Raw genomic sequence first — 25,034 nt, forward strand, 5'->3', positions numbered from 1 at the left:
AGTTATGAGATCTTCCTTTGAGCCTTTATCTTGTTCTTAAATGCCATCTGTTGAGAATAGTGTGAATAGACTTGATTGTATATGAGAGCATGGAAATGAAATAATGAGACTATTGAATTTTTTTCTATATAGGAAATCCTATACTTACCTAGCACTAAATTGAGTATTCTTTTAACACTGTTTAGATTATTCATGTATACTACTTATGACTCTGAAGCTGAGAGGAATTACTGAAAGCTCGTTCTCATGCCAATAACAAAACTCTTCAAAGCAAGCATAGAAAAATTTATTTCTAAAATTATTTTTGTTTGGTCATTAAGTGTTTGGATTCCTTGTCCTCTTTTAAGTTGTTAAGAGGAGACCGGTAGATTATTTTATTTAGATTGATCTTCTAACTTTTTCTGTCAGCAGAAATTCACTATTAGAGGTGTTCTGTATATGCTTGTTACGAATTAACAGAAATTTCAAATAAGTTTTTGATGGCTTTCTTCTAGGTTGCATCGTTTTGTTGCTCTCTAATGTTGTTAAGTCACTTACTGCATTACATTGTGGCCATTTAACCTTTACTTTCTTGCCAGATAAGCTAATATCTAGAGGTGGAAGAATAATGGAAACTTACTAACAGACATATTTTGTTGCATCTGATCTTTTTTTTTTGTCCTGCCCTCTCTGCCAAAAATATTCATGCAAAAAGTATATTTATATACTATATATGGAATTGTTTTATTGATGAATCATTTTCAAGTAATTTCTCTCCTGGAGGGATTTCTCTCATATTTTTTGTTCTGATTTGATTTTACATGATTTGCAACATGCATAGTGTTCGTGAGAGTTCATTGTTTTTGTGAATAGTGATGATGATCTTGCACGTTCTTGGCCCTTGAGAAATCAATAGGGGATTTGTCATAGTCTTCAGTGGAACCAGGGTTACAATTCTTTTTGCTTTACAGATCCCTCATTTTCTCCCACTGGAATCTCCTCTTCATTCCATATCATTACTTGACTTAATTCGCCTCTGAAGATAGAGTTCCAAGTTCTACTTCGATGAGGGGTGAATACTTTTTGACCTTTTGCTATTTGCTTGCCCTGTAAAGGGGAGATAAAGGTGGAGAAAGACAGTGCCTGATCCCTTCCAGCTGGACCAGATGTATGGGTAGAAAATCATGTTTCTCATTACTTTTGTTTTTCATGTTATCCTGCGGCACTTCTTGGCATTTGGGTGTTTTTGATATTGCAGGAGCACCTGGCTTGATTTTACTAAAACAGGAGTAGTAAAAACTATTTTTGTGCGCAGAGCTGGGAAGTTTAGATAACATGCATCTCCTGAATTTGCTATGTTTTAGGTTTCACCCTTAAATAAAGAATATTAAAAATACCTTGAAACAAAAATACACAGAAATTTGTTTTTACACAGTATATTAGCAGATGTGTAATAAGTATGGAAACATACTTATTTTTTCCAGTGTTTGAACTCTAGGCTGTGGTTGTCTTGCAGTGCTGTCTTCCTGGTTAAAAAGTTGTCTGTGTTTTTATTTTTCTTGATCTGAGCCACCAAAGCACTGTGTTTCTTAGATAGTTATTGATAACTGGGTGCGCTTTTTAACCGTGAAGATTTTAGTTGAAAGCTGGCTGTGGCACAATTTTATAAAATAACCTTAACTCTAAAAAGGAGGTGTCTCTGCCATATGACATTTTAAGGTAAAATGGTATACAAATGCTAAATTATTATTTTTGTTAGTTAAAAAAAAAAGTAATTTTGACAAATCTTAGTCATTTTATAATCTTGCACATTTCATAATTGCCAGCTAGCCTGCCACCTGCTCTCTTCTGACTTGAATCTTCCCACATCTGTGCTGCTTTGAAATCTGAGTATGCTTTTTCTTTAGTAGCAAATAACATGGTGCTTGTTCTAATCAGACATCATATGATGGATTACCTGAATACAGTTTCCAGGCTTCTTAGAAATGTTAATTCCTTAAGCAAGCCATTTGTATCTTAGCAGGATTAAGGTGCTGTGTAAACCAGATGTTTTAATAAATTGGTCTTGGAAGGGAAGGGTTATTTTGTTTTACTAGGCTACCTCAGGTCATCTAGTTTTGCAGTGCTTCCCCTCCCCCCACCCCAGCAGTGAAACAAACATTAACCCTGAAAAGCGTGCCTATATTAAATCTCTCTTATTCGTGGGGCAGATGCATGTGAGCAACTAGCCAGTCTGAGGTTCCTCATGATGTCCTGCTAGTGTGCCTCGACCCTGATCCAGATGGGTTGCTGTAGGTTGAGAAAGTAAATCACTCTATATGCCCATTGAATTTAAGGCCTCTGTACTGAGACTGCCAGCAACCATACATGTTAGTGTCAGTTATGATGCTATGCACTAGGAGTTAGTCTAAGATCATAGTACATTTTAACCTGAGCTCCAGGCTCTCATCAAATGGTGATGACTTTCAGTCACTATTGATCTGGACCATATTGAATTTAGTGACCCTGAGGTGAAAATCTCAGTATTCTATTACCAAATTCTTAAGCAATCTAGTGTCACTGAAAAGATACTTAATTAAAAAAAAAAAAGATTTGCATCAGCGTGGTACTGACAGTGTTATGTCAGAAGACTCTAGACTTTCCTGTGGCTTATTTTGCTTGTACCATTGAAGATTTTGCAGACTTCACCTGAGTAAAATATTTTTTATGCTAAATACTCCCTCTGCAGTTCCTATCCTGTAAGCAAGTGCTGTAAGTTTCATATTCACTTTAGAGTTAATAGTGTTGAATGAAATATCTACTTGTCGTATACAAATCTGGTTTATAACAGATTTTTAAGTCTGCCTTTGTAATATCGTCAAGCTCTTGCCTGAACCCAGTGAACTAGTATTTATAGAACAATGTATACATGTTTCTTCTGGGTCCCTATGCTGCTCAGCTCTGTCTTCTGTGCAGCAGAATGATATTAATAAAATACTGAAGATAACAGTTGGGACATTGTGGAGAAGGTGCCCTTCAGTTACATACTGTGTTTTTGAAATAAGTAGGACTTAATTTACCGAAACAGTAGATTAACTAAGGCACCAATCTAAAGTGTTTGCATAATTTTTTGCCCTACGTATATGTATTAGTAATGCTCTTCCTCTTTACTAGCCAACAAATTAGCAAGCCTAATAAACAGAAGAAAACTTGAAAAATGAGTTTTTCAAATATTATACTGAACAGCCTAAGTTTTTGTTGCTTTTATGGCTGATCTTTTGTTTCCTTCTGTGGATGTTGTAACAGAGCAGTCATTCCTAGCAAATTAGTTGAGTTTTGTTTCATTTAGAAACAATAGAATTATGTACTCTTCAAAGTGTCTTTCCTTAAATGCAGATAATATACCTTTCAGGCTTTTACTTTAAAATATTTAAGCACTACGGACTTGAATAGTTCTAAGGAGAAAATAGGTGGAGTTTTTTGTTTTAGGGGTTTTTGTTTGTTTTTCATAGTACTTTTAATTACCAGGTTTTCCTCAGGGAGGATGACCCACATCTTTGAATCTAGAATAGGAAATCTGTGCTTTTCAGCTTTGAATAGCAAATCATGAGTATCAAAAATCTAATTTCATCTGGAATATTAAACATGCAGTGCTTTAAATTTTTTCAGCTTTTCTCGTGAGTGAATAAAGCTATAGGATGGTGATGATGATGATATTTTCTTTGACATAGCATCTCAAGTGAATGTCTTCAGTGTTATGACAGGTACACATCAAAGAACAGATTGTTTGTGTAAATACAAAATGAAGAAACAAAGTTATCCTAGCGATGGATTCAGAGAAACGATTGATATAACTGAAACAAATGCCAGTAGTATTAAATATTGCACCAAGAATTTGGGAGTGTCGCCTAAAGTGAGTCAGTGTGAGTTAAGTGAGTTAGAGTGTCTAAAAAGACTGAATAAGCACAAACTCAACAATGCCATATAAGAATGTGGAATTTATTTATTTTCTTTTCTACCTTTCTGTCTTTGATATATTCATTAGATTAGATAGGTTAACAAAGCCTAGGAAACTTTATTTTCTTTATTTATTCTTATGTTTATATGAAGTAATACTCTGTTTATGGAATATGTGATGTTTAATTATATTCTACTCTCAGATGTACCATGCTCAGGCTGGCTAAAACAGGTGTGGGTAGAGAGTTGTCGTAACCTATGCAAGCAGGAGAGTTATGCTTTAAAATATTGCTAAGAGTAGACTGTAAGAAGAATCCAAATGATATAGAGAAATGATCTGATTTGGCAGTCAGGGAAAAGTGTTTGCAAGGAGTAGGTGTCACACAGCACAACCAAAATTGTCTAGATTGCAAAGGAAGCAATCTGCAAAATATGTGTTTCCTTAAGGACATTTCTAAAAGAAAGTAGCAGTGTAGTGTATAATCATTTTTATCCTAGTTAGAAAAAGATCAACAAAGCAAATGTACAGAATTGAGGTCATATAGTTGGTTTCCTTCTGATATTTCCTGATCTTGATTGAGGTGTTTAAATTTTGTCTAATTAAAAAAAAATAGCATAAGTTCTTGTCCTGTACAGAGAAGAAGGATAATACATTTTGATTTCAACACCATGGTATAGATGCTACAGTGTCAAATTCCAGCTCTTAGTAGTTTTTCAACTAAATCAGTTTTCCAGAAGTGATTTATGTGACTTTGCTATAATAATTCAGTCTGACCATGATTTTATATGAGTGTTTTCAATACTTAGTCCTCAGTTGAAGTATTTCAGCTGAAAAACACTCCAAAGCTCCAATTAATTGTGCAAAGTATTAATGTGTTTGACAAGCATATAGGGCTTTCAGTAGAAAACTGCAACTCTTTTTTAGTCCTGGACAGCACTGTATGTTCTGTTTAGACACCTGCCTGGGTCTAAACGAGGGTTATATTGCTTCTGTTACTTTAACTTTTGTAACTCAGGCTGGACTTTTTTTTTTTTTTTTCCAATTCTTTAGCCTTGTTTCATATCTGAGATTGATATGGTAGTTTATCACAGAAAGAGGTGATAGTTGACAGAAGAGAAACCTTCTACCTGTGAGGAGAAGTGGGGGCTTGATCTCCTTCCCAATCAACCATGGAAAATCTGACTCTAGCCCTTGGGAGTGCCTCTTTTTTCTTGAAACCGACATCCATTCTTCATAAATCTGCTACAAGCTATGCATTTGTAAATGTGAAGCTTCATTGTACTAACTTTGTCTTCCTCTCAGCTAGGGAGAGTTGTGGAAAAACATGCAATGGGACTGCTCTAGTTTAGCCTAGCTGGGGCGAGGGAAATCCTGATTTCCCTTGGTGGTACTCCTTTCCTCCCCCCAGCTCCCAAAACAGTCAGTCAGCTATGTCTCTAATACAGAAAGGAAGGATGGAGAACTGAAGAAGGAAGAGACTAGTGGTACGTGGGAAAGAAATAAGGAGAGGAAGCTGGAAGAAGATATGAGGGCAAGTTAATCATGATGACCTTGTTCCACTTGTTCCTGCCTGTCCAGTAAAGGAGTGATCTTAAGGGAGCTTTGGCACACTGTGTCCTTGTAAATTCACCAATAAATGAGAAGCACGCATTATAAATGTCTCTGAAAATGGGATTTTCACAAGATCTACAACTTCAGGATGAGAAAGAATTTGTAATTTATGATACTAACTTCTGTAGTGCTATTCACTAGTTCTTTTTCAGCTTTGTAATGTAAATTTGAAAAGTTTCCTACTTTTCTTGGTATGAGTTGAACTATCTTTAAATTGGAGAATGAATTTAGCTTCAAATTTATCTAGATTTAATTTGTAAGTGTAAAGAAATATTAATGTTTCTATATCTTCTTTTCTAGATAAACCAGGTAAAATCTGATCAGTTCCAGCAAATTCTCTTCTTCCCAATGCTGAGCACTGCTGCTTTGCTTCTCTTCTGCAGATTATGGCTATAATGATTTCTAGTTAAACTTGTTTACTGAAAATGCCCAGAAATTATAACATAGGGTAAACTCCAGCAACGAAAGGTAAACTGATCAGTGCGGGGTGTTTGGCTTTTCTTTTCCAGCAAAGATAAGATCCTGCCTTGGATTGGTTTAATACTACTGTCATCGCTGTTTTGTCACTTAGGAATTTTCAGACAAGCTGAATCTAGTTATTAGCCATTTTCTGTATAGTTTTTGACATGCTGGATGTAGTCTTGGAAAGATCACCTTTCAGCCTTCAAAACCTCAGTTCAGCACATTTAAGCATGCAATTACATTCCATTTAAATCAGTAGGAGTTTTGTCCATATTTAAAGTTAAGTATGCTTTGAATTGAGGTGTAAATTATTTGACCTAAATCTTTCTTTATAAAACATTACTGGACATATCTTACTTGCCCAAACCTGCAAAAGAGGACAGTACTCCTAATGATGGCACAGGATGAGAAACATCACATTGCAGTTGAGCTTTGTTTTTCATATGAGTTACAGTGTTTCCTGCTGTTTCCAAAAGGCAGAATTTCTTAAATGCAGTGCTAGGGAGGAGGGGCCATTCTTGCATCAGTTGCAATCCAAATACTGTTCTGAGAAAGAGTAACCTGTGTTCTGCAGTGACCCTCAGGCTTTCACAAGGTAGTCCTGCATTTACTTACTAAAATAACAGATTTTGTGTTTTATAGCATCAGATTTTTTAACATACTGCTAGTTAGAGAACATCAGCATTCTGACCACCCAGAAATCTTACAGTTTTTTTCAATCATGAGCAAAACTGTTTGCCTGTAGTTGCTATTTTGTATGTTTACAAATACATGAAAACTTGACAGATTTTTTTTTCTATCTATAATTATCCAGGCTGCTTCAAAATAGAATTGAAAATTTAGTTTAGGTCATGTTCATGATGTTTTTCAGGTAGCCCATTTAGGGTCCTAAATGCACATTTTTTCCAATTCTTCCATGCACCTTCTGATGGGACAGTAGATAATTTCATCTTCATAGCAAAAATTTTGGTCGACTTGAACCATGCCACAAAAAGTTTGTTAGGTTGTTGGCTAGACTTTTGTTCCTTACCAAGGAGGACTTACATATTAAGCCTGAATCTGTAATTCTTCATATTCAACTTAGCAAAATTTTCTCTTGTCTTTAGACATTTTGTCCTCTTGGAGATGAGTGGGGGATTTTCCTATGTGAGTTTTAATATACTGGTAGGCCTGACTTGATCTGCCATATTTAATAATGAAATAATATTTGAATACCACTGATGAAAATATTTGCCCTGCAATTGTGCAATATATATCTGCACTTTTGAGGTGCAGATCTCCTGTTGCATTCAAGTTAAAGAAATCAGAATATCCAGGCTGTTTGAGGGAATAACTCTGATTACCGACAGATCAATATATATAATATATTGTAATATAATAATGTAATTACTGTATAAGTAATATAATTCAGTTATGCTTGATGTAGAGGGAAAAATATTATTCATACATTAACTGTAGCATTGAAATATGAAGGGAGGCACCAAAACAAAAAGTAATTTTGGATAAATTACTTAAAATGTTTCAAGCTAGGTGAAACAGGTTGCCAGCAGTAGAACAAATTAAAAAAAATCTAAAAGTTATTGGATAAGATAGGGAAGCATGATAAAGTGTGTCAAGATTTAGAAAAGGTGATACAAGGATGAAATATCATGTGTTTTAATAGGAATTTTTAAACTGAAGACTAGAGTTGTCGATTTGAAAACAGGTGAAATCCTGAGAGAAGCAAAGGACTATATGTCTAAACAGGAAGATGTCTCTAAATAAATGATAAAGAATTTTAGGTGATACTGTTTGGATAGGTAAAGTATTAAATCTGAAATGGTATAAATCTGAAATGATGCTGATAGATAATGAGTCAAAAAAGAAAGCATTCACAGCTGAATGTTGTGCTAATAATTTCCCATACTGGAAGGCACATCAGTAGTAGATACCATATTTTTGTCTGAACAAGAGCATGGGAAATAGAAGAGTCCTGAGGATAAGAAAAGCTTGATGCATATTGTATACCCAAGAAAAGCTCTTGTATGAGAGCGAGGTCATATTGAAAGTCATTCTGGGTAAGGATGCAAAGGCAAAAATTGAAGTATCAATAGAATAGACAAGACTGAATAGGTGTGTGGTAGTTGTAATGATAACCAGGAAGAACATTAACAGTAACTTGTGAAATTGAGTAGTCATTTCCGCTTTAAATTTGAGGCATTTTATTTGATAGGACAAAAATTTGGATCATGATGAGGTTCCCCTGTGTTCAACTGGATTACTGTATGAACACTGTCATAGATAAAAATATGCTGTCATAATTAGAAAATCTGCTTTAAAAGCATGTAATATTAGCTTATATATTTAAAATTTGAATGGACTTTTATGAGGAGAACATCAAAGGTTTTAGTGGCAGGTTATACCTAATATTCCTGATGATACAATAGTTCCTCAGATAACGCACTTAAGATAACAGATTATACACAGATGGAAAAAGTGTAGTCTCTTGATTAATACTGCAAAGATTAGAAACAGATGAAAAAGACCTAAGGATTCCTGTGAAATGGCAAGTGCTTGAATGGTTGAAGAGTTTACTAAACTAAGTTGTAGATGATGGCATCCAGATCCTTGAGACCAGTAAAAATCTTGGCCCATTTTCCTCTTTTGAAGCTTGCTTGTCTAAAGCTGGTGCAGCAACCTTCTCTGTGCTGGTCAGTTTGTCTGCCCCCATAGGATCGTTCGTCGGCCCCTCGAGCAAGCCTAGAGAGTGAACACGTGGTGTCAACAGTGAGGCCTCCACTGAAGTTCAAAAGGGCCCTTATAGGGAGACCTCTGCGGCGAAGGGAAGCTTAGGCAAAAGAGAGGGGCAGGAGATGGCCTGATGAGTCCTGGTGAGCACACATCCTGTCTGCTTCCTTCAGGTGGGAACTGACCAAGACCAGGGCTGGGAATGGCTTTTGGAGAAAGTCCACTTCCCAAGGCCTTGGAGGAATAGGGGGAGGTTGAAGAGCTGCATAATTGGCCTTTCTGTGCTTTGAGACCCTTGAAGGTGGCCTGTCCCCTGTGTGTCCCTGCTCCTGTCCCCTGTGGGTCCCTGTTGGCTGGCAACCTGCTGTGAGGCACATGGGGAACAATGTCGGGTGCAGGTCGAGGGAGGTGATCCTGCCCCTCTCCTCAGCCCTGGGGAGGCCTCATCTCGAGTATTGTGTCCAGTTCTGGGCTCCCCAGTACAAGAGAGACATGGAGCTACTGGAGAGAGTCCAGCGTAGGGCTGCGAGGATGATCAGAGGGCTGGAGCATCTGCCCTACGAGGAACGGCTGCGAGAGCTGGGCCTCTTCAGCCTGGGGAAGAGAGACTGAGGGGGGATCTTATCAATGTGTACAAATACCTGAAGGGAGGGTGTCCAGGGGACGGGGACAAACTCTTTTCAGTTGTCCCATGTGACAGGACAAGAGGTAATGGGCAGAAATTGAAGCACAGGAAGTCCCACCTGACCGTGAGGGGGAATTTCTTCCCTGTGAGAGTGACAGAGCACTGGCACAGGCTGCCCAGAGAGGTTGTGGAGTCTCCTTCTCTGGAGATATTTGAAGCCTGCCTGGATGCAACCCTGACTACCATGCTCTAGGTGACCCTGCTTGAGCAGTGGGGTTGGACTAGATGATCTCCAGAGATCCTTCCAACCTTACCCATCCTGTGATTCTATGATGTGTCACAGTGGCCAGGTCCCCTGGGGTAGGGACAGGGGTGGCCTCAGTGTGCTGCTGCTCTGCACAGGAGGTGGTGGCTGGTGTGTAATGCTGGCTTACATATTTAAGATTCTGGTGGATTTTTACAGGGAAAGCATCAGAAGTTTTTAGTGATGGGTTATACCTAATATTCCTGGTGATATGATAGTTCCTCAGGTAAGGTAATCAAGGTAACAGATTATATACAGAAAAAGTGTAGGCTCTTGGTTGGTACTGCAAAGATTAAAAACAACAGATGAAAAAGACCTAAGGATTCATTCCTATAAAATGGCAAGTGCTTCAATGGTTGAAGAGTTTACTGAAGTCACCTAATGTGAAAGTTTGTACGCACATGGTGGTTAAAGATTAGGTACAGTAGTTGCAGCTGTGGTAACCTAGCAGTAAACAAGTATTTGGGAGTGGGAAACCAGATCTGTGAACATAACTTAAGACAGTGGCCTTGTGTAGCTGTGCTTTTTATGTAATTAGATCTTGAAGATAAGAGAATGATATAGGATACTAATAAATATTCAGAATTCTTACAGGAAAAAATGAATTTTGGAGGTAACAGTAATCTATTGACTGAATATTAAAAGAGATTGCTGTTACAAGCGTCCTTAACACAAAGAGAAAGAACTAAATGCTTGCTTGGACACTCAAACTACCAAGGAGGTCTTTAGATGATGCAAGTAAGTTTGAAAGGGAGGAGGAAGACAGAGAAGCTTGATAAAGGATGGAAGTGGACAGCAGTGAGAATCAGTAATGCAACAAGATTAGGAGTGTAGTAAGATCTTTTTTTTATTATGACAGAGTCTTTGGAATTGAGGATGTTTTAATACGTTGATTTTTTTTTCATACACTTATAAACTGTTCATTTATAACATTTATAACATGCCATATTACCTTGAAATGGATTAAGTAAGAGTATACTTGTACTGCCCAAAGCTGTCAAATGTTCAACACGTGAAGGAAAATTCTGCTTAGTATTTCATGAGGCAAATAATAACCCTGCAAGGAAAACACTTGTTTCTAATAAAGCCTAATCATATGCTTTAACGTATCTGCATACCTTTGGGCTTATCTTCTCTAGCACATTTAACAGCATGACCAAAGATTTTAAATGCGTCAAGCAATTATGAAAGAAGTTACCACCTGCAGTGTGTTGCAGACATAATACCCTACATGGTTGTTTACTGAGGTTTATAAAAGTTAAAAAAGTTCTTTTCCCAAAGGATTCATTGACATATATATTCTAGAGGATTTGCGATTTCATATTTTCTAGCAAATGGAAATATAAAATCTGCATTAAAAGGTCCAAAGGGAGTGGTGTTTTGAGAGAGAATTAAACTGAGAACATTTATTCCTTTTCTTTAGAAATTTGTTTCCAGATTAATGTAGCACAGGCCAAACCTAATTACCTGTTCAACCTGTAGTTTATTTGATTTGCATGCCTGAGTGTCCTACAATCAAATCTACTGAAGAGCTCACTTTTTTCTGCGTTAAAACAATTGCCTTGAAGCATCTAACAATTAAAAAATAAATGAGTTAACACTTTCTGCTAAGTGCTACCATTTAAGCTGTAATATGCAATTAAAAACTACATTTTAATTTCTGTTCAATTACATTGGCTCAAATACTAATTTTTGGTGTTATATTTATGAACCATTTAATTGTGACATTTTTCTTTTGTCTTGCTTGATAGAAAAGTAGATTTGATTTTGAGAATGTGGCAAGAAATAACATTCTGTTCTTCCCCCTGGTTTGCCATAATAACAAACAGAAAAAAGACAAAACAAGCTGTATAAATACTATGGAACATCTTTAATTCAAAAGCCTTGAAAAAATGTTATTATTTGAACTATTTTTCATGTGTTTGAAAACTCTCTATAGCAGGAATGTTCAGATTACATTATAGTAATGTATGGTTTTGAAAAACTTTTCCATTTATTTATTATTTCGTCATGTTAACTGCTATATGTTAAAGCTTCATATTAGATCTAGAATTAACACTTGGTAGAGCCCTAAATGTGAAAATAGAACGTGGTGCTAGTGGTAGAGGAGCTGCTTTTTCAGATATATGTTGCTAGATATACATGCATTAATGTCTTTTGGTTTTAGCTGCTTTTTAAATTAAAGATATTTGTGATAATATATTGTAAATGAATTGGAATTAGTTGATGTATTTTTATGTTAATAGTAGAGGGAACTTCTTAGATGGTGAGATTCTGACAGTATTCTCAGAATTTCTGTTGAAATTTTAGCAAGCCACATTAGAATGGGTGTAGAGTCTGTCTTCCCCTCTGAACCCTACTCCTTCCAGGTCCTTCCAGTCTGCTGAAAGACACCCCTATGTTTTAGGCATTTTCTAATTATCAACCTAAATTTATTTATGGTAAGTTAATGCCTGAGTGCTCATGTGCCACTTCTACAACATGTTGGTCTGTTAGTCGTGCTGTGTAGCTGCGGGTAGGGCTGTGAACAGGATCAGAGAACCAGTCTGAATTAAACAAACCCTGCCTAAAAGGCATGTGCTTTTTTACGCCTGCATCAGTTTCCTGATATGATTTGCAAACCATTTTGCTGTCAGAAGTGAGAGGTTAAGAATGTGAAAAGACCTTAAGCAGCTGGAGTCTCTGTTGTCACCACACAGCTTCCCTGTATTGTGAACCCCATCCTCAAATTTTTGTACAAGAGAAGTTATTTATTTCCTCATGTCATCATCAAGAATAGCATTACTATCCATATCACTCTGTCTCTGGAAAGACCTTATTTCATCTATTGGAGGTATTATTTGCTGCTTTTTTTTTTTTTTTTTAACTTCAGATAATGCTGAAATTCATAGTTACCTTTTCACCTGACTCTTGTGTCACTTCCAACTGATGAATTCCTAGCTTATGCATAATGATTATACACCTTATTTCATGTCATCCCATTTGTATTGTCAGTAATTAGGTTTTTAAAGTTCTTTTAGATATATTTGTCTCTGCCAAGAACCAACATTTTTAAAATACCATTTTTTCTGGTATCCTGTCCTGATACTATGTAACAGAGATGTGTGTTTAGCAAATCTACAGCTTAGGGCTGGAATCAATTTTAAGAGATCTAGTTACATTTCCCTCTGTGAAACAGGCTCAAATATTGCAGAGTAACCTGGGCTTTTATTAGACACTGAATACACCTGATTCTGGTGAGGACACAGCAGCTTGGTTAGACCATGGCTGAGAAGTCAATGCAGAATAATCTTTCAGTTCCTGTCCCAACCTGACAGCAGTATCTCAGCAGTGTCAGCATGACTGGTGGTTCTGTTTAAGAAAGAAATAAGAATACAGTGTAGGAAAAAAATACTTTTTGTTCTGGAGTTTTCAAAACTTTATGCAAGTGGGATTAGCAGGAGAAAAATGGCAGCAGTGATGTGGTGAAGAGTAGGTGATACCTAGAGCTTGCAGCTCCTGAAATGTCGTCTCCCCTTCCTGCAGGGTAAGTTTATCATAGGAAGGAGGACCCCTGAAACAAAACTTATGTTTGCTAGAGATGCAACAGCAGATTATAGGAGGATGTGCCTTCATGTGTGTATTGTGACTGCATGGAGGAGTTCAGGCAATTTTGGGTGCATTTCTGCATTCTTGTTGGTCTGTATTTCTTCAAGCCACGTAGAATTTTTAGAAGTGTAATGCTGCAAAAACTTTATAGGCTGTTAGTGATTAGTTTAAAAATGCCTGTAATCTTTGTTAATGATTTTCTAACCTATAAATTATTGATATCTTTACCCAAATTTAACTGTTTTAACATGGCTTTGTGATTCAGGATACAAGAATGTTAAGTGGTATTTACGTAACATAAAATCATTGACTTAACTACCTTCTCAAAGAATGCAAGGGTAATGTCTGTTTTAATTCACTAAAATAAAGTATTCTGAGAGAAACTGCTTATTCACAAAATATAAGCTGTCTTTTTCCTGATCAAGAACAACAGAAATAGAAATCATTATTCAAAATGCCTCTCCCTTATTGAAGAAAACCAGAGTAGAAAGCTGGTCAGTTAACTGCGACTTCTGTTACTATTTGAGGACTGTCTAGAGAGTAAAATTAATCTCTGACTTCAAGTGAGGCTATTTATGCTCTAATAACTTTGTATTTGTTTGTGTGTCCTTTTCATAAATGCTCGTTTTATCTATGTATTTTATGGAATTGTCACTTTTGTCTGTGAACTCTTTGAACCTTTGTGTTCATGAAAGGGCTTTCAGTATTTCAGTGGAGGCAACCAATAGATGCTGCCTTTTAAAGGAGGCCTCAGTCACATACATCTTTAGAATGCATATTACCCATGGAAGATTTTTCTTTTTTATAAGCTACTTCAGATCTGCTTTAATGGCAGTCATTCTATGGTCCTGGCCAAAAAAAAAAAAAAGCGAGAAAAGAAGGGGGGGGAGGCAAAGAAAATGGGGGGTGGGGAGGAGAAGCTATGAATAAAATCCAGCCAGTTTGTTTTGTTAAACCAAATAGACAACAATTTCAGATTTGTTTGCTTTGGAAGTACGCTTGCACGCTGCTGTACTGCTAAATAAGTTTTACTTTAAAGCCGGTGTTTGCCCTGCTATGGTAGGTGTTGGTTAATCTTTCACTCCTGTGGTTTTGAGGAGAGCGGAGAATTCTTCCGCCACACTTCTCCCAAATATGAAGAACCAGGATGCTGTCATTCTTTACTTAAAATTTTCACTTCTTTTCTGTCACATTTCTCGAAATATTTACAGTAAAATGCAGAAGTGTTTTGTTCATTCTTCTTTTTTTTTTTTTCAGGGGACATAGCTTTAAGCTGATGATTGTACAGTCCGTATCAATGACTAGTTATTGTTAACTCAGTTTTTAGAGCAATTTCATATTTGCAACAGCTCTTGACAAAATATTTTTATGAAAGTAACTGAGAGGAGTCTTTTTAAGTGTTTTTGTTCTGTAAAACCGAAAACTATATTACTGATCAGGATTACTTACCTGATTTTTAAAGATGAATTGGAGTGCTTTTAAAGAAAGTATTAAAAACAGCTCTTTACTCTTAAATCCTGAAGTAGGGATAAGTAATGAGTAGGAAGGAGTATGGAAGATCAGTTTCAAACTACTTTGTGTAATTCTAGAAGTTGTATGAAAAAAGGTGGAAAGCAGACATAGAGAAAAGCTGTATAAAGCAGTCAAGGCCTGGAAGTGGCACGTTTTGACACATAGACACAGACCTTTTAATTTAGCAGATGCCTTCACTGGAGAAAGTACTTGGTATTAAAGAGCTGTTAAGTCTAGAGAAAGGCTCATAAGTGCCAATGGCTAGGAGGGAAAGCTGGAGACATTAAAATAATAACAGTCATCTTGCAAATATGTGGTTCATCTGGCATTTCATTTTAAGTCACTTTCTTGCTACCTCCTCTGTCAGATGACTAATTACTGTTTTGGAGTACCTGCAAATTTCTGGATATAGACATAACTTTAAAAATTTGTCTTACTGCTTCACATAGCTGCTTCTTATCTTGATTTATACTTCCTTTTTATCTTCCTCCCCAGCTTTTGGTCCGTCTATTAGAACACAAAATTTTCAGTGCTAAGGTGTGGATTATAATAGATCTAGGAATAGTACATAGTACAGTACTGTGGATGCTGCTGTCAGTGGTGGTGGGAGAATCTATTTTTCACTTACATTTTCCTGCTAAGGTTAAACAATCAATATATAGGTAGATATAAATACACAGCTTTCAAGTGAAAAAGCTTAATAATAATTCCTTTTTGACATGCATTAACTGTGAAATATACTCAAAAATACAGATTTTAATTCATATTTCTGAATAGATGGCAGCTGTTTTTGTTTTCTAAAAACATAATGAAAGCTGCTATACCGACATTATAAAGATTATGAATATATTTGAATTTTGATTTTTAATATGATTTAACTCTCAAAATAAACTTAGAACTTGCTTTTTGTTTAATTTTTAAAAATCATCTATTAACCTGCAGTTAGAATAGGTGTACAGACTCCTTGAAGCTTTCAAATAGTTTGTCAAAGTTGTGACTTCAGCAGTAGGGTAGCCAGTAGAAAAAAGTTTCAGATAAATGCATTTTACAGGAATTAATTTATTCATATCTCACACTAAAAAGTGAAGAGAGCTATTTGACTGAAAAAAAATTCTTTGAGTAAAAAAATTGTTTGAAAAGGGAAAGGTTTATGCAAAAGAACGTAAGATCTGCAAGTCAAATGCAAATCAGAGTGAAGCTAAAGGACTTTGAGGATCATCTTGTTAAACACACAAACACTAATGACTTCTTTCAAACAAAGCAGATGAAGGAACCCTGCCAAGGAATCTGTAAAATTAGTAGATGATCAACCTATAAATCAATTTGAAGAAGATGCTAAGGCTTAAAGTTGTTTTTCACTAATATTTACTGTAGAGGAGTTAAAGGAGTTTTCAGCATCGCTTACAGGAGGCAAGTTGGAGAGGTTGTTTTAGATTGAACCATTCAGTCCAATGCCTGGAACTATGATCTTCAACAGTAAGTGAAGACTTCGCATTAAAACACTGCTGTTAATATTTTAGCAATTACTAAATGGGCCCTGGAATGAGAGATGAAAATGGGATACCAATTTTTGAATTTTCTTGTAAGATTCTGGGAATTACAGAGGAGTTATTTTTGTACTGGTTAATTGGTTGAAATTATGAAATTAATATTAGTAGATGCATCAAGTTAAAAATAACAGTAAAAAGTCATTATGAATTTAATGAACATCTATGCATTGCTATTAGAGCTTTTTAGGTACTTGTGTTTCATAAAGCTTTTGACAGGTTCTGTCAGCAAGACTTCTTAAAGAGGCAAAGTGATTATAAGATAAAGGGAAGCTCTTTGGAGTAATATTTAAACAAAAACAGGTAAGAAAGTTAGAGATACGTGCTTGTTGTAAGAAAAAGTTACCACTGGAGCTTCATATGTATCTGTGCTAGGATCTGTTTAATATCAAAAGGTGGTGTGGTGAACTGCAAGTCTGTAGATGATCCTGGATTATTCAGGACAGGGCTAATTGAAATGACTGTGAAAGGAAAACCCTGCCCTTTGAGAGTCTTATTTTTTCCTGCTGATTCTCCTACAGTAGAAAAGAATGTCTTCAAATGAGTGTTTGGACACTAAAGAAATCAGGCTGCTTACTGGTAGTACAATATTTTTGCTCTCTATCCTTTTTCTTACAGTAGGTACAGAGGTGTAGGACAAGGCAGAAATACTTTGGACAGAGGAAGGAAAACGTAGCAGGGCATGGTGAGAAGAAATGGGAATCTGAATGTGTGAAGAAGAGCTTACTGTATTGAGTAAGAGCAAAAGTGGGATGAAGAGTGCAGACAACTTCGTCATCAGCTCTGTAACAGAAATGGATTCAGCTTTATGCTTATCCAGGTTGCTAGTAGCTGTGAGGGAAAAAATCTCCTTCTAAAACATCTGCTTCTGCACATGATAAAATGCTTGATGCTAAAGCAGATGAAACTTTGTACTCCTTATGTTCTCACTCTTCTTTAAGAGGTGTTGTCCATTTACCTATGTTCTTTAATCTTTTAAGACTTTTAATGCTTATAGCTCAGATATTCATTGTGTGAGGAACAGTATAAAAATGGTTATGATTAAGTGATTATATTGACAAGATTTTGAACAAAGTGAAAATTACTAGTTGAATCTTCATATTTGTGTATGGTTACTTTAAAAAAAATCTAAAATAAATAATTATGTATCTCAAAAGTTCTTTTAGACCTAACTAATACAATGTTTATTATTAAATTAGTTAAGTTGCCAGGACCAGAACTCGCACAAGAGTTCAAACAGAATTCGAGGATGAAATAATTGAATTAACTATTCGTTTTCTTTGGTGCCTGAGGACTAAGCTTTGGTAAATGAGACATTAATTCCATTTATTTACTAAGTTTTCAATGGGATTCAGGGAAACTTACAGGCTTGTACGTCTGATATCTGTTATGGAGAAACTAGTACGGAAATAAGAAGTAAAATTTTAGTGAGCATCAGATAAATAAGAACTAATTGGCATCCTGAATATTGCTTCTATAAAGGAAAGTCCTGCATTGAACCTTCTGGATGTCTTTGAAAAGTTGATAAATACACATGGAAAAGGTTATCTGATGGATAGAGTCTGTTGGTGTTTCCAGAAGGGTCAGCATTGAAGTGAGAGAGTTTACCAATGATAGGGCTGTTTAGGATAGTGAAGAAGAGAGCAGACAGTTAAGAACTGATCTTAGGAGTTTAAGGGACTGGGCAATAAAATGGCAGAAGAAAATTCACTGTAAGTAAATGTAAAGTTGCAATTGTTGATATAGGGGATGACTAGTTCATGTACAAGATGATGGACTCTGAGCTGACCATGATCACTAAGGTGTGAGATACTAGACATTATGACTGCTGTTTCATGGAAACACCAGTTGAGTAGCGTTCAAAAAAAAAGAAAAAAGAAAAAAAAAAAAGGAGGAAACCAACAAATCAGGTGTTAGAAGTTTTTGAGAAAGGAATAGAGAACAAAGAGAAGCATCATTATTCCACTGCGTAAACAAATGGTTAATTCTCCCTTGTGTTGTGTGTAGTTTTGGTATCTCATTTCAAAGACAGTATATTGGAATTGGAGAAGGTTCAGAAAGAGACATCAAGGATTATATAAGGTATGAAATGGCTTTTATGTGAGAAACCAGTTGAGTAGGCTAGGACTCTAACCTGAAAAGACAACTTCTGGGGGAATATTATAGGGGGATATTCTAATCAAAACTGTAAGTGACATGCAGAAGCTGAATAGAAGTAGACTGTTTGCTGATTTCTTCATTCAAAGGCAAGACCAAAGCTAGCAGGAGGCAGATTCAAAAGAGACAAAAATGAGGTAGTTCTTTGCGTAGCAAATAGATTCCGAAATTCTAGATTGATTCAGAGGAGACTGGACGAGCCTTTGAAAGAGAGACTCAGTGATGTTTACTGAATAGATTAACTGTATCAGACTAAAGAAATCCTGTGAGCTGAAAATAATTGGCAGATAGGAAAATATTTTGGGAGCTATCATAAGTATCATCTGTGCTTACCCTGTTCTTATTCTTGGTATCTGCATGTGGCTGCTGTTTTTTTTTTTTTTTTCAAAGCAGAGTGGAGGTGGAAAGGATGAGTAATAAACACAGTCCTTCCTGATACTACCAAGTATGTAGTGAAGTTTTCTGCAGCTGCACACCGTGAGCACAAATGTTGAGCTTAGTGGCCTAGCTTGACCTTTGATCTGAAACAATATAGCTATCCTTACGTTCTTGTTGTCTGGCTTAATAATTGTGATAGAGCAAGTTGGATTTGAGTTGAGCTTTGAGGGACCAAAAGGTCTATGTGAATTTGTCGAGACTTTGAATATGAATTCGTGTTAATAATACTGTGTTGTAACTTTAGTATATCTTTAGTGTTCATCAAATAGCTGGATCACAAAGCCAGAGTCGGACTTCAGCAGATATTTTTGTAAGCAAGAAATTGGAAGAATATGGAGGAATAATGCAAGAAAAGTAAGACATTATGGGCCAGAAATAAATAGAGAATACTTTTATATCCTGTTCTTAAATTGTTACAGGGCAGAAACACCAGCCCTCTGTAGGCATAATATATCCCAAATTACAAAACTGCTTGAAAGTTTACTAGGGCCTTTGTTCTACAAATGTTTACATAGATTATTTTTAAATAGATGTCGCTTCATGATTTATTTGAAAGATCAGGGACTAGAAGTGCACAAAATAGTGAATTAAATAAAATCTGGTGAAATTTAGCACAAAATCCTGGCTAGATTTTAAACATGAGCCAAACTTCCGTACAACACGGACTTCAATTGAAGAATCTACCCATATGTTGATTACAGGAAGAAAGTGTCTGAGGCTGAAATTTAATGTAAAAAATTAAATTACCTCTTATTGTCAAATTAGTATAAATACCTGTTAAACAAAAGGCTTTGTTTTAAAGTCTCAGACGCTAACCGCTTCCCCATTTTATCAGCAAAATGGTATATATTTTTGTAGTTACTAATGTTAAGAGTTCTAAATGAGTCTAACAAGTTTTTTTTGAAAATAAATGTTGCTTTGTTCGCTGAAAATTGGCTTTTTATGTCAATGGAAAATAGAGCTTTTTATATTAAAAAAGATCTCAGAATGTAAACTCTGTCATGCTGAAAGAGGTGGTATGAAATCGCTAAGTACAGATGCACATATATCAGTGATGCTAGACAATAAACCACATTCATATTTCTTTTCTTGAGAAGGTGCAAAACAATTTGGGTGAGCTGGTTCTTATATTGCCAGCTATGTGCAGTAAACTATATTAAGGAAATATTATTTGAATGCTATGAATTTTTTAAATATTTACACTTGTTTATTTTCATTTTGAAGACTGTAGACCATAACTCTGTGTACTTTTCATTTTGTATTCAGTATGGAGAGTTAATCCCAGAACGGGGCTTTTCTGATGCAAAATCTGAATGCTTGTGTAGTCACAACAGCTGTCCCCTCACCATGTGGTATCTTCCATTACTTTACTGTAGAGATGAATTTTGGCCCAGTGTTTCAGTAATATTGGACACACATGGTTTTAGGTGACAAAGCAGTATGTTTATGCATTCATTTGACTCTCGCAGTTACAGTTGGCTACAGATTAGAACAGGGAGAATACATTCACACCATGACCACCCTCATAGCTGCTTGTAGTAGCTGGATCACAGTAGGCGCTGTTGCATCTAAAGACACAATTAACTATTGTTGAGGAACTGCAAATTCACAAAAGGTCTTTACAGCTGTAATGGTTAACAGTGGATTTTTTTTAAAGCTTTTTCAAAGTTTTCCAAATTTACTAATGTTTTAGATTTCTACATCTTAAAATTATTGTTGGGTAGAAATAAGATTAATGTTGATATTTTACATTAGCTAATGAATTCATGTGCTTTGAGTTAGCTATATAATTACTTACAGACCTACAGAATGAGTGCAGCTTTCTTTGTTATTTAGAAAGATAACCTCACGAATTCTGTAATATTTAAAAATGAGTAATAAAGTTTTGAGCACATTAACTAATCAAAGCTTACCAAAAAAAAGTCTGAAAATAAAACTTAACAGAAAGCTTCCAATGCATGTACATCACTGAAAAGATCGTCTTGATTTGCACATGTAATGGTTTAGATTTTGAATAGTGCGAAAGAATAGCTGTGCATTTGCTTTTTTTTTTTTAAAAAAAAAATTTTTGTACATGGTAAGTAGAAGGTTACAGTAGATTGCTTATTATGATGTTTAATGTATACATTTCACCAATTTTTGAAGAGGCTTTTTAACTAAAGCCTTGGAACAATTTTTTATTTAAATGATAATCACAAAATTTTATTTTTAAAAGTAGACTGTTAAGTATCCCCAAACTTCCCTTTTAAAAGTCTCAAGGAAATATTTTTGAATAAGATATTATGTGGAGTATGTTTGTTTAATACAATAAACATTATAAAGTTATTGTGCAGTGTAGAGATCTGCAACGTATTTAGCACTTTTGTAGGTCAGAGTGTAATTATGTGGTTATATATGTAATGTACTAGTGAGATCTCTCCCATGCATATACACGTTATTTGAACATACTATGTTTAAATCATCATAGTTAATGAATTTTATACTCGTATTAAAAGCTATACAAATATGAATGTCTGGGGCTTTCAGCATTGAATAAAGGACTACATGGATCCAAACTAGAACGATTGATGAAATCCTTGCTACTATTGGCTATTATTTACTGTCTTTTAAGTGGCAGGTTGTATTTATGCCAATTTATCTGCTTCAGGGAACACTCTTGATAGCAGAACAAAGTGAATAAAAGTAGTTTGCTTTGCAAATGAATGCAAATGGTGGAGCCTTTCGGGAAGCCCTTTAACAGGAGCAATGCACTTTGATTATGAGTGAAGCTGCCATTTGGACATGGTGAAAAGAGCACGCTTGAACCATTGATTGGGGGAGACAGTAAAAAGTCAGGAAGGGCCCCGTTAAGCTTGCAGTGCGGCAGGCGGATGTCAGTGTGGTTAGAGCACAGTGGGAGAATGACAGGCAGGATTAGTGTCAGGGAGAAGCTTTGCTGTAGTTGTGGAGATGGTCCCTGGGGTCACTCACCTCTGACTGTTGTTCTGTGCTGATGGCTCTGTAGTGCAAACTGCTTGATATATGCCTGTTCATTATCGGAAATGGTGATTAGAAGAGGTATGTTATAAAAAATTATTTAATAATAAATAAAAATGGCAAACCAGTGCTTATAACAAAGGTTCAGCTCTGAAGTCGCTGCTAAAGATGCTACAGATGTCGGAGATGGTTACTGAGGCTTGCTTTTTCAGGCAAGCAAAATTTCATGGCTTAAACTGCTATAATTATGTGTGTTTCCTTGCTTTGTTCAGTTTTATTTGGTCATTATGAAGACAGTTATTTTTAACAGGTTGTCTTATGCTGCTAGAGTAAAACATTTTAATGTGTTTTGGTTATTGAATTTTAGAAGCATTCAGTTTGTTTTTGTAGCATGACTCGTGCTTTGTGTGGGTTTTTTGTTTAATAGTCCTAATGGTGTATTAGAATCAACAGATTTCATTTCTAAATCATCCAAGAATGCTAAAATATATGGTGATTACAGTGACAAAAAGCTAAAGTGAATGTTCTGTTTTATTTACAAGCTTTTAAAAATACAAAAATGAGGATATTTTCTTTTGCTTTTGTGAAAAAATCTTGTGTGTGAAATTAGAAAAAAAGCCTGCAATTTTATATTTTAAACTGTGATTTAATCTTTAATAGAATTGTTGCTTTTGATCTTTACTGCCTTGTTGTACTGTATATACATTGTATAAATGTGTAAATACAAATTAAATAGGTCAATGTATATTATATGCAAAATGCATTTTTTTGAACATTAGGGATTTGTAATATTTTACAGTTTTTCTGTTGTTTTAATGTGTTTTCTGCAACAAAATAGGAGATAGTACCCAGATATTTGAAACTATTAAACTGGGGTTTCTTTACATGATTTGATTAATGCATATGAAGATTTTCTTTCTTTTTTTTTTTTTTTTCCAGTATGTTACCCCACAAAAATGTGTCCAATATGCCACTGTAATGAATGTTTTACAAATGTTTTACAGGCACCTGAATGGACAGAAGAGGACCTCAGCCAGCTGACAAGAAGTATGGTTAAGTTCCCAGGGGGGACCCCAGGTCGATGGGAAAAGATTGCTCACGAATTGGGTCGATCAGTGGCAGATGTGAGTTCACTCGGATTTGCATTGTATGGAGAGTGACAAACCAGAACAAGACAGGCAGTGTATAAGGCAGGCATATACGGGGCTGACATTGTCTTTTGAGAGAGGCTACAATCCTTTTAAGACCTGGAAGTGAACCATTAACTAACTATGCAAGAAGCAGATGTCAGCCAGTCTCTTGCTCCACAATTAACAGCTGTAACTGATCAGCTGTGTGGGGCATTCTGGTGTTTAGAGACTTGAGCTACTGTAACCCAGGAACAGAAAAAATGGTGCTGCTTTTTTTATAGTAACATCCTCTAACTACAAGAGAATATTTGTGTGATTGATTAAAGATTACATTTCTGTTTTAAGCTGGTTCCTACAAAATATGTGGATGCACTGATGATGTTTAGACAGGTGGTTTCCAATAATTAAACTGAAATATCTTTACAAACCTTAAAAACAAGTGGTATGTATGATTCTATTTCAGTCCATTTTTCTAGATTATAGCATGGTTAATAACAGTATTATGGAAAATGATTAATATCCTTGTTAATTCATATTTTATAATATTAAACCATATATCAAAGAAAACTTGCACTTATAGATTTTAAGTGTTACGATCTTAAAACCCTCTGGGGCCAGGCTGTAAAAGACTTTTCCTTTTTAAGCAATAGATTACTAGAACATGATGTACAGTGTCTGCTGAGGACCATTTGAAAGCCCTTTCAGCTGACCCTATTTAAAAGGTTCTGGAAGGGTTAATGAGAATACTCTTTAAGTTTGTCAATGTACATTTTGGGATTAGATGTTCTTTATTTATTATACTTCAGCAATTATCTTAAATAGTGAGATGATACATGAAGTCTTCGGCTGTAGTGCAACATTAAGCCACTATAACCTTCTGGGCAATTTGCATACTTCTGACATGTTGGAGTTTTTCTTTCTGTTGACATAATCACAAAAAAAAAAATTAATGTTATTTTTGAAGATTTAATGCATCTATACAATTCTGTTACTCATATACACTAGAAAACAAGCCATTTTCATTCCTGTTATTTTAGAACAAGATACATCATTTGTGGATAAGCTCGAGGGGTCTTGATGTGAATGTAAGAAAGAAGTTAGTAACTTGTTATGCAAATGAAATGCTAATTATTTTGAGATTCTGTTTATTGTTGTACATCATAATACTAAATTGGAGTGGCTTTATTAAAAATGCCATATTTTACTTAGCAGATTTTAACAGTAAAATTATTTCACATGACTTGATAGTATACTATGTGCATTGGAAAAATCTTTGAGATTACTTTGAAAAACTGATGAAACTGTTTGGTAGTGCTAATACAAACATGCTTCCACATCTGCCCATTAGAAATCCAACAAAATCTTAAGACTATCTTTTGTACCTGTTCTCTGATTTATTTTTTGAAGCAGGTATAAAAATATTCTTTTATAAAGAACCTCTTGCTTAATATATTTGGACACTATGCTTGCACATGTCCAGTACTGGGAAAAAAAGGGAAGGTCAGTTGCCTCTTCCATTAGGAGAGGATTCTTGAGAAACATGGTCATTCTTTCAGTGAACTGGATAGGGAAATGAAAGAAAGGTGTGTGTTCAAGAACTGTCATTTTTCCTGTACAAAAAAAGGAGTCTTTGGATTTTTAGGTACAGAGAAAGTCTGAGCACAATCTCTTTTTACTTCCAGTGACCTCCAACTGTAAGTGTTCTCCACACAACTTTTTATTTCCCTGGAGATTTCTCACTATTGATAATACTAGTTCAGCTTTTCCTGACTTAGACTAGTTACTAATGTCTCTGTTAATTTTCAATTATTGCATTACACAGTGATTGGGTTTTGAGGGGCAACACTTAAAATCTTCTTGGAAACATATTTTCTCTGCTTCTCGAATTACTGCATCAGTATTAGGAACATTTAAACTGGGAACTACTCAAGATATATCCATTTAGTTACTGAGAAAGATGTACAGTTTATCCTATATATTTGTTGAAAGGGATGTAGAATTAGAATATAAATTTACAGCAAGGGTTCCTAAGCTTATTTTG

General features: G+C 35.5%; 1 protein-coding gene across 1 annotated transcript in view; it reads left to right on the plus strand.

Annotated features, from left to right (window-relative positions):
- The window catches only part of DNAJC1 (DnaJ heat shock protein family (Hsp40) member C1), a 109,472-nt gene that overhangs the window by 70,973 nt on the left and 13,465 nt on the right, over positions 1–25,034 (plus strand). Inside the window, exon 9 of the mRNA XM_062567714.1 lies at positions 22,868–22,987. Within this exon, the coding sequence (XP_062423698.1) occupies positions 22,868–22,987 (120 nt within the window). The remainder of the gene's footprint in view (positions 1–22,867; positions 22,988–25,034) is intronic.

Source organism: Rhea pennata, chromosome 2 (assembly GCF_028389875.1).
Source record: "Rhea pennata isolate bPtePen1 chromosome 2, bPtePen1.pri, whole genome shotgun sequence".
Taxonomy (NCBI): Eukaryota; Metazoa; Chordata; class Aves; order Rheiformes; family Rheidae; genus Rhea; species Rhea pennata.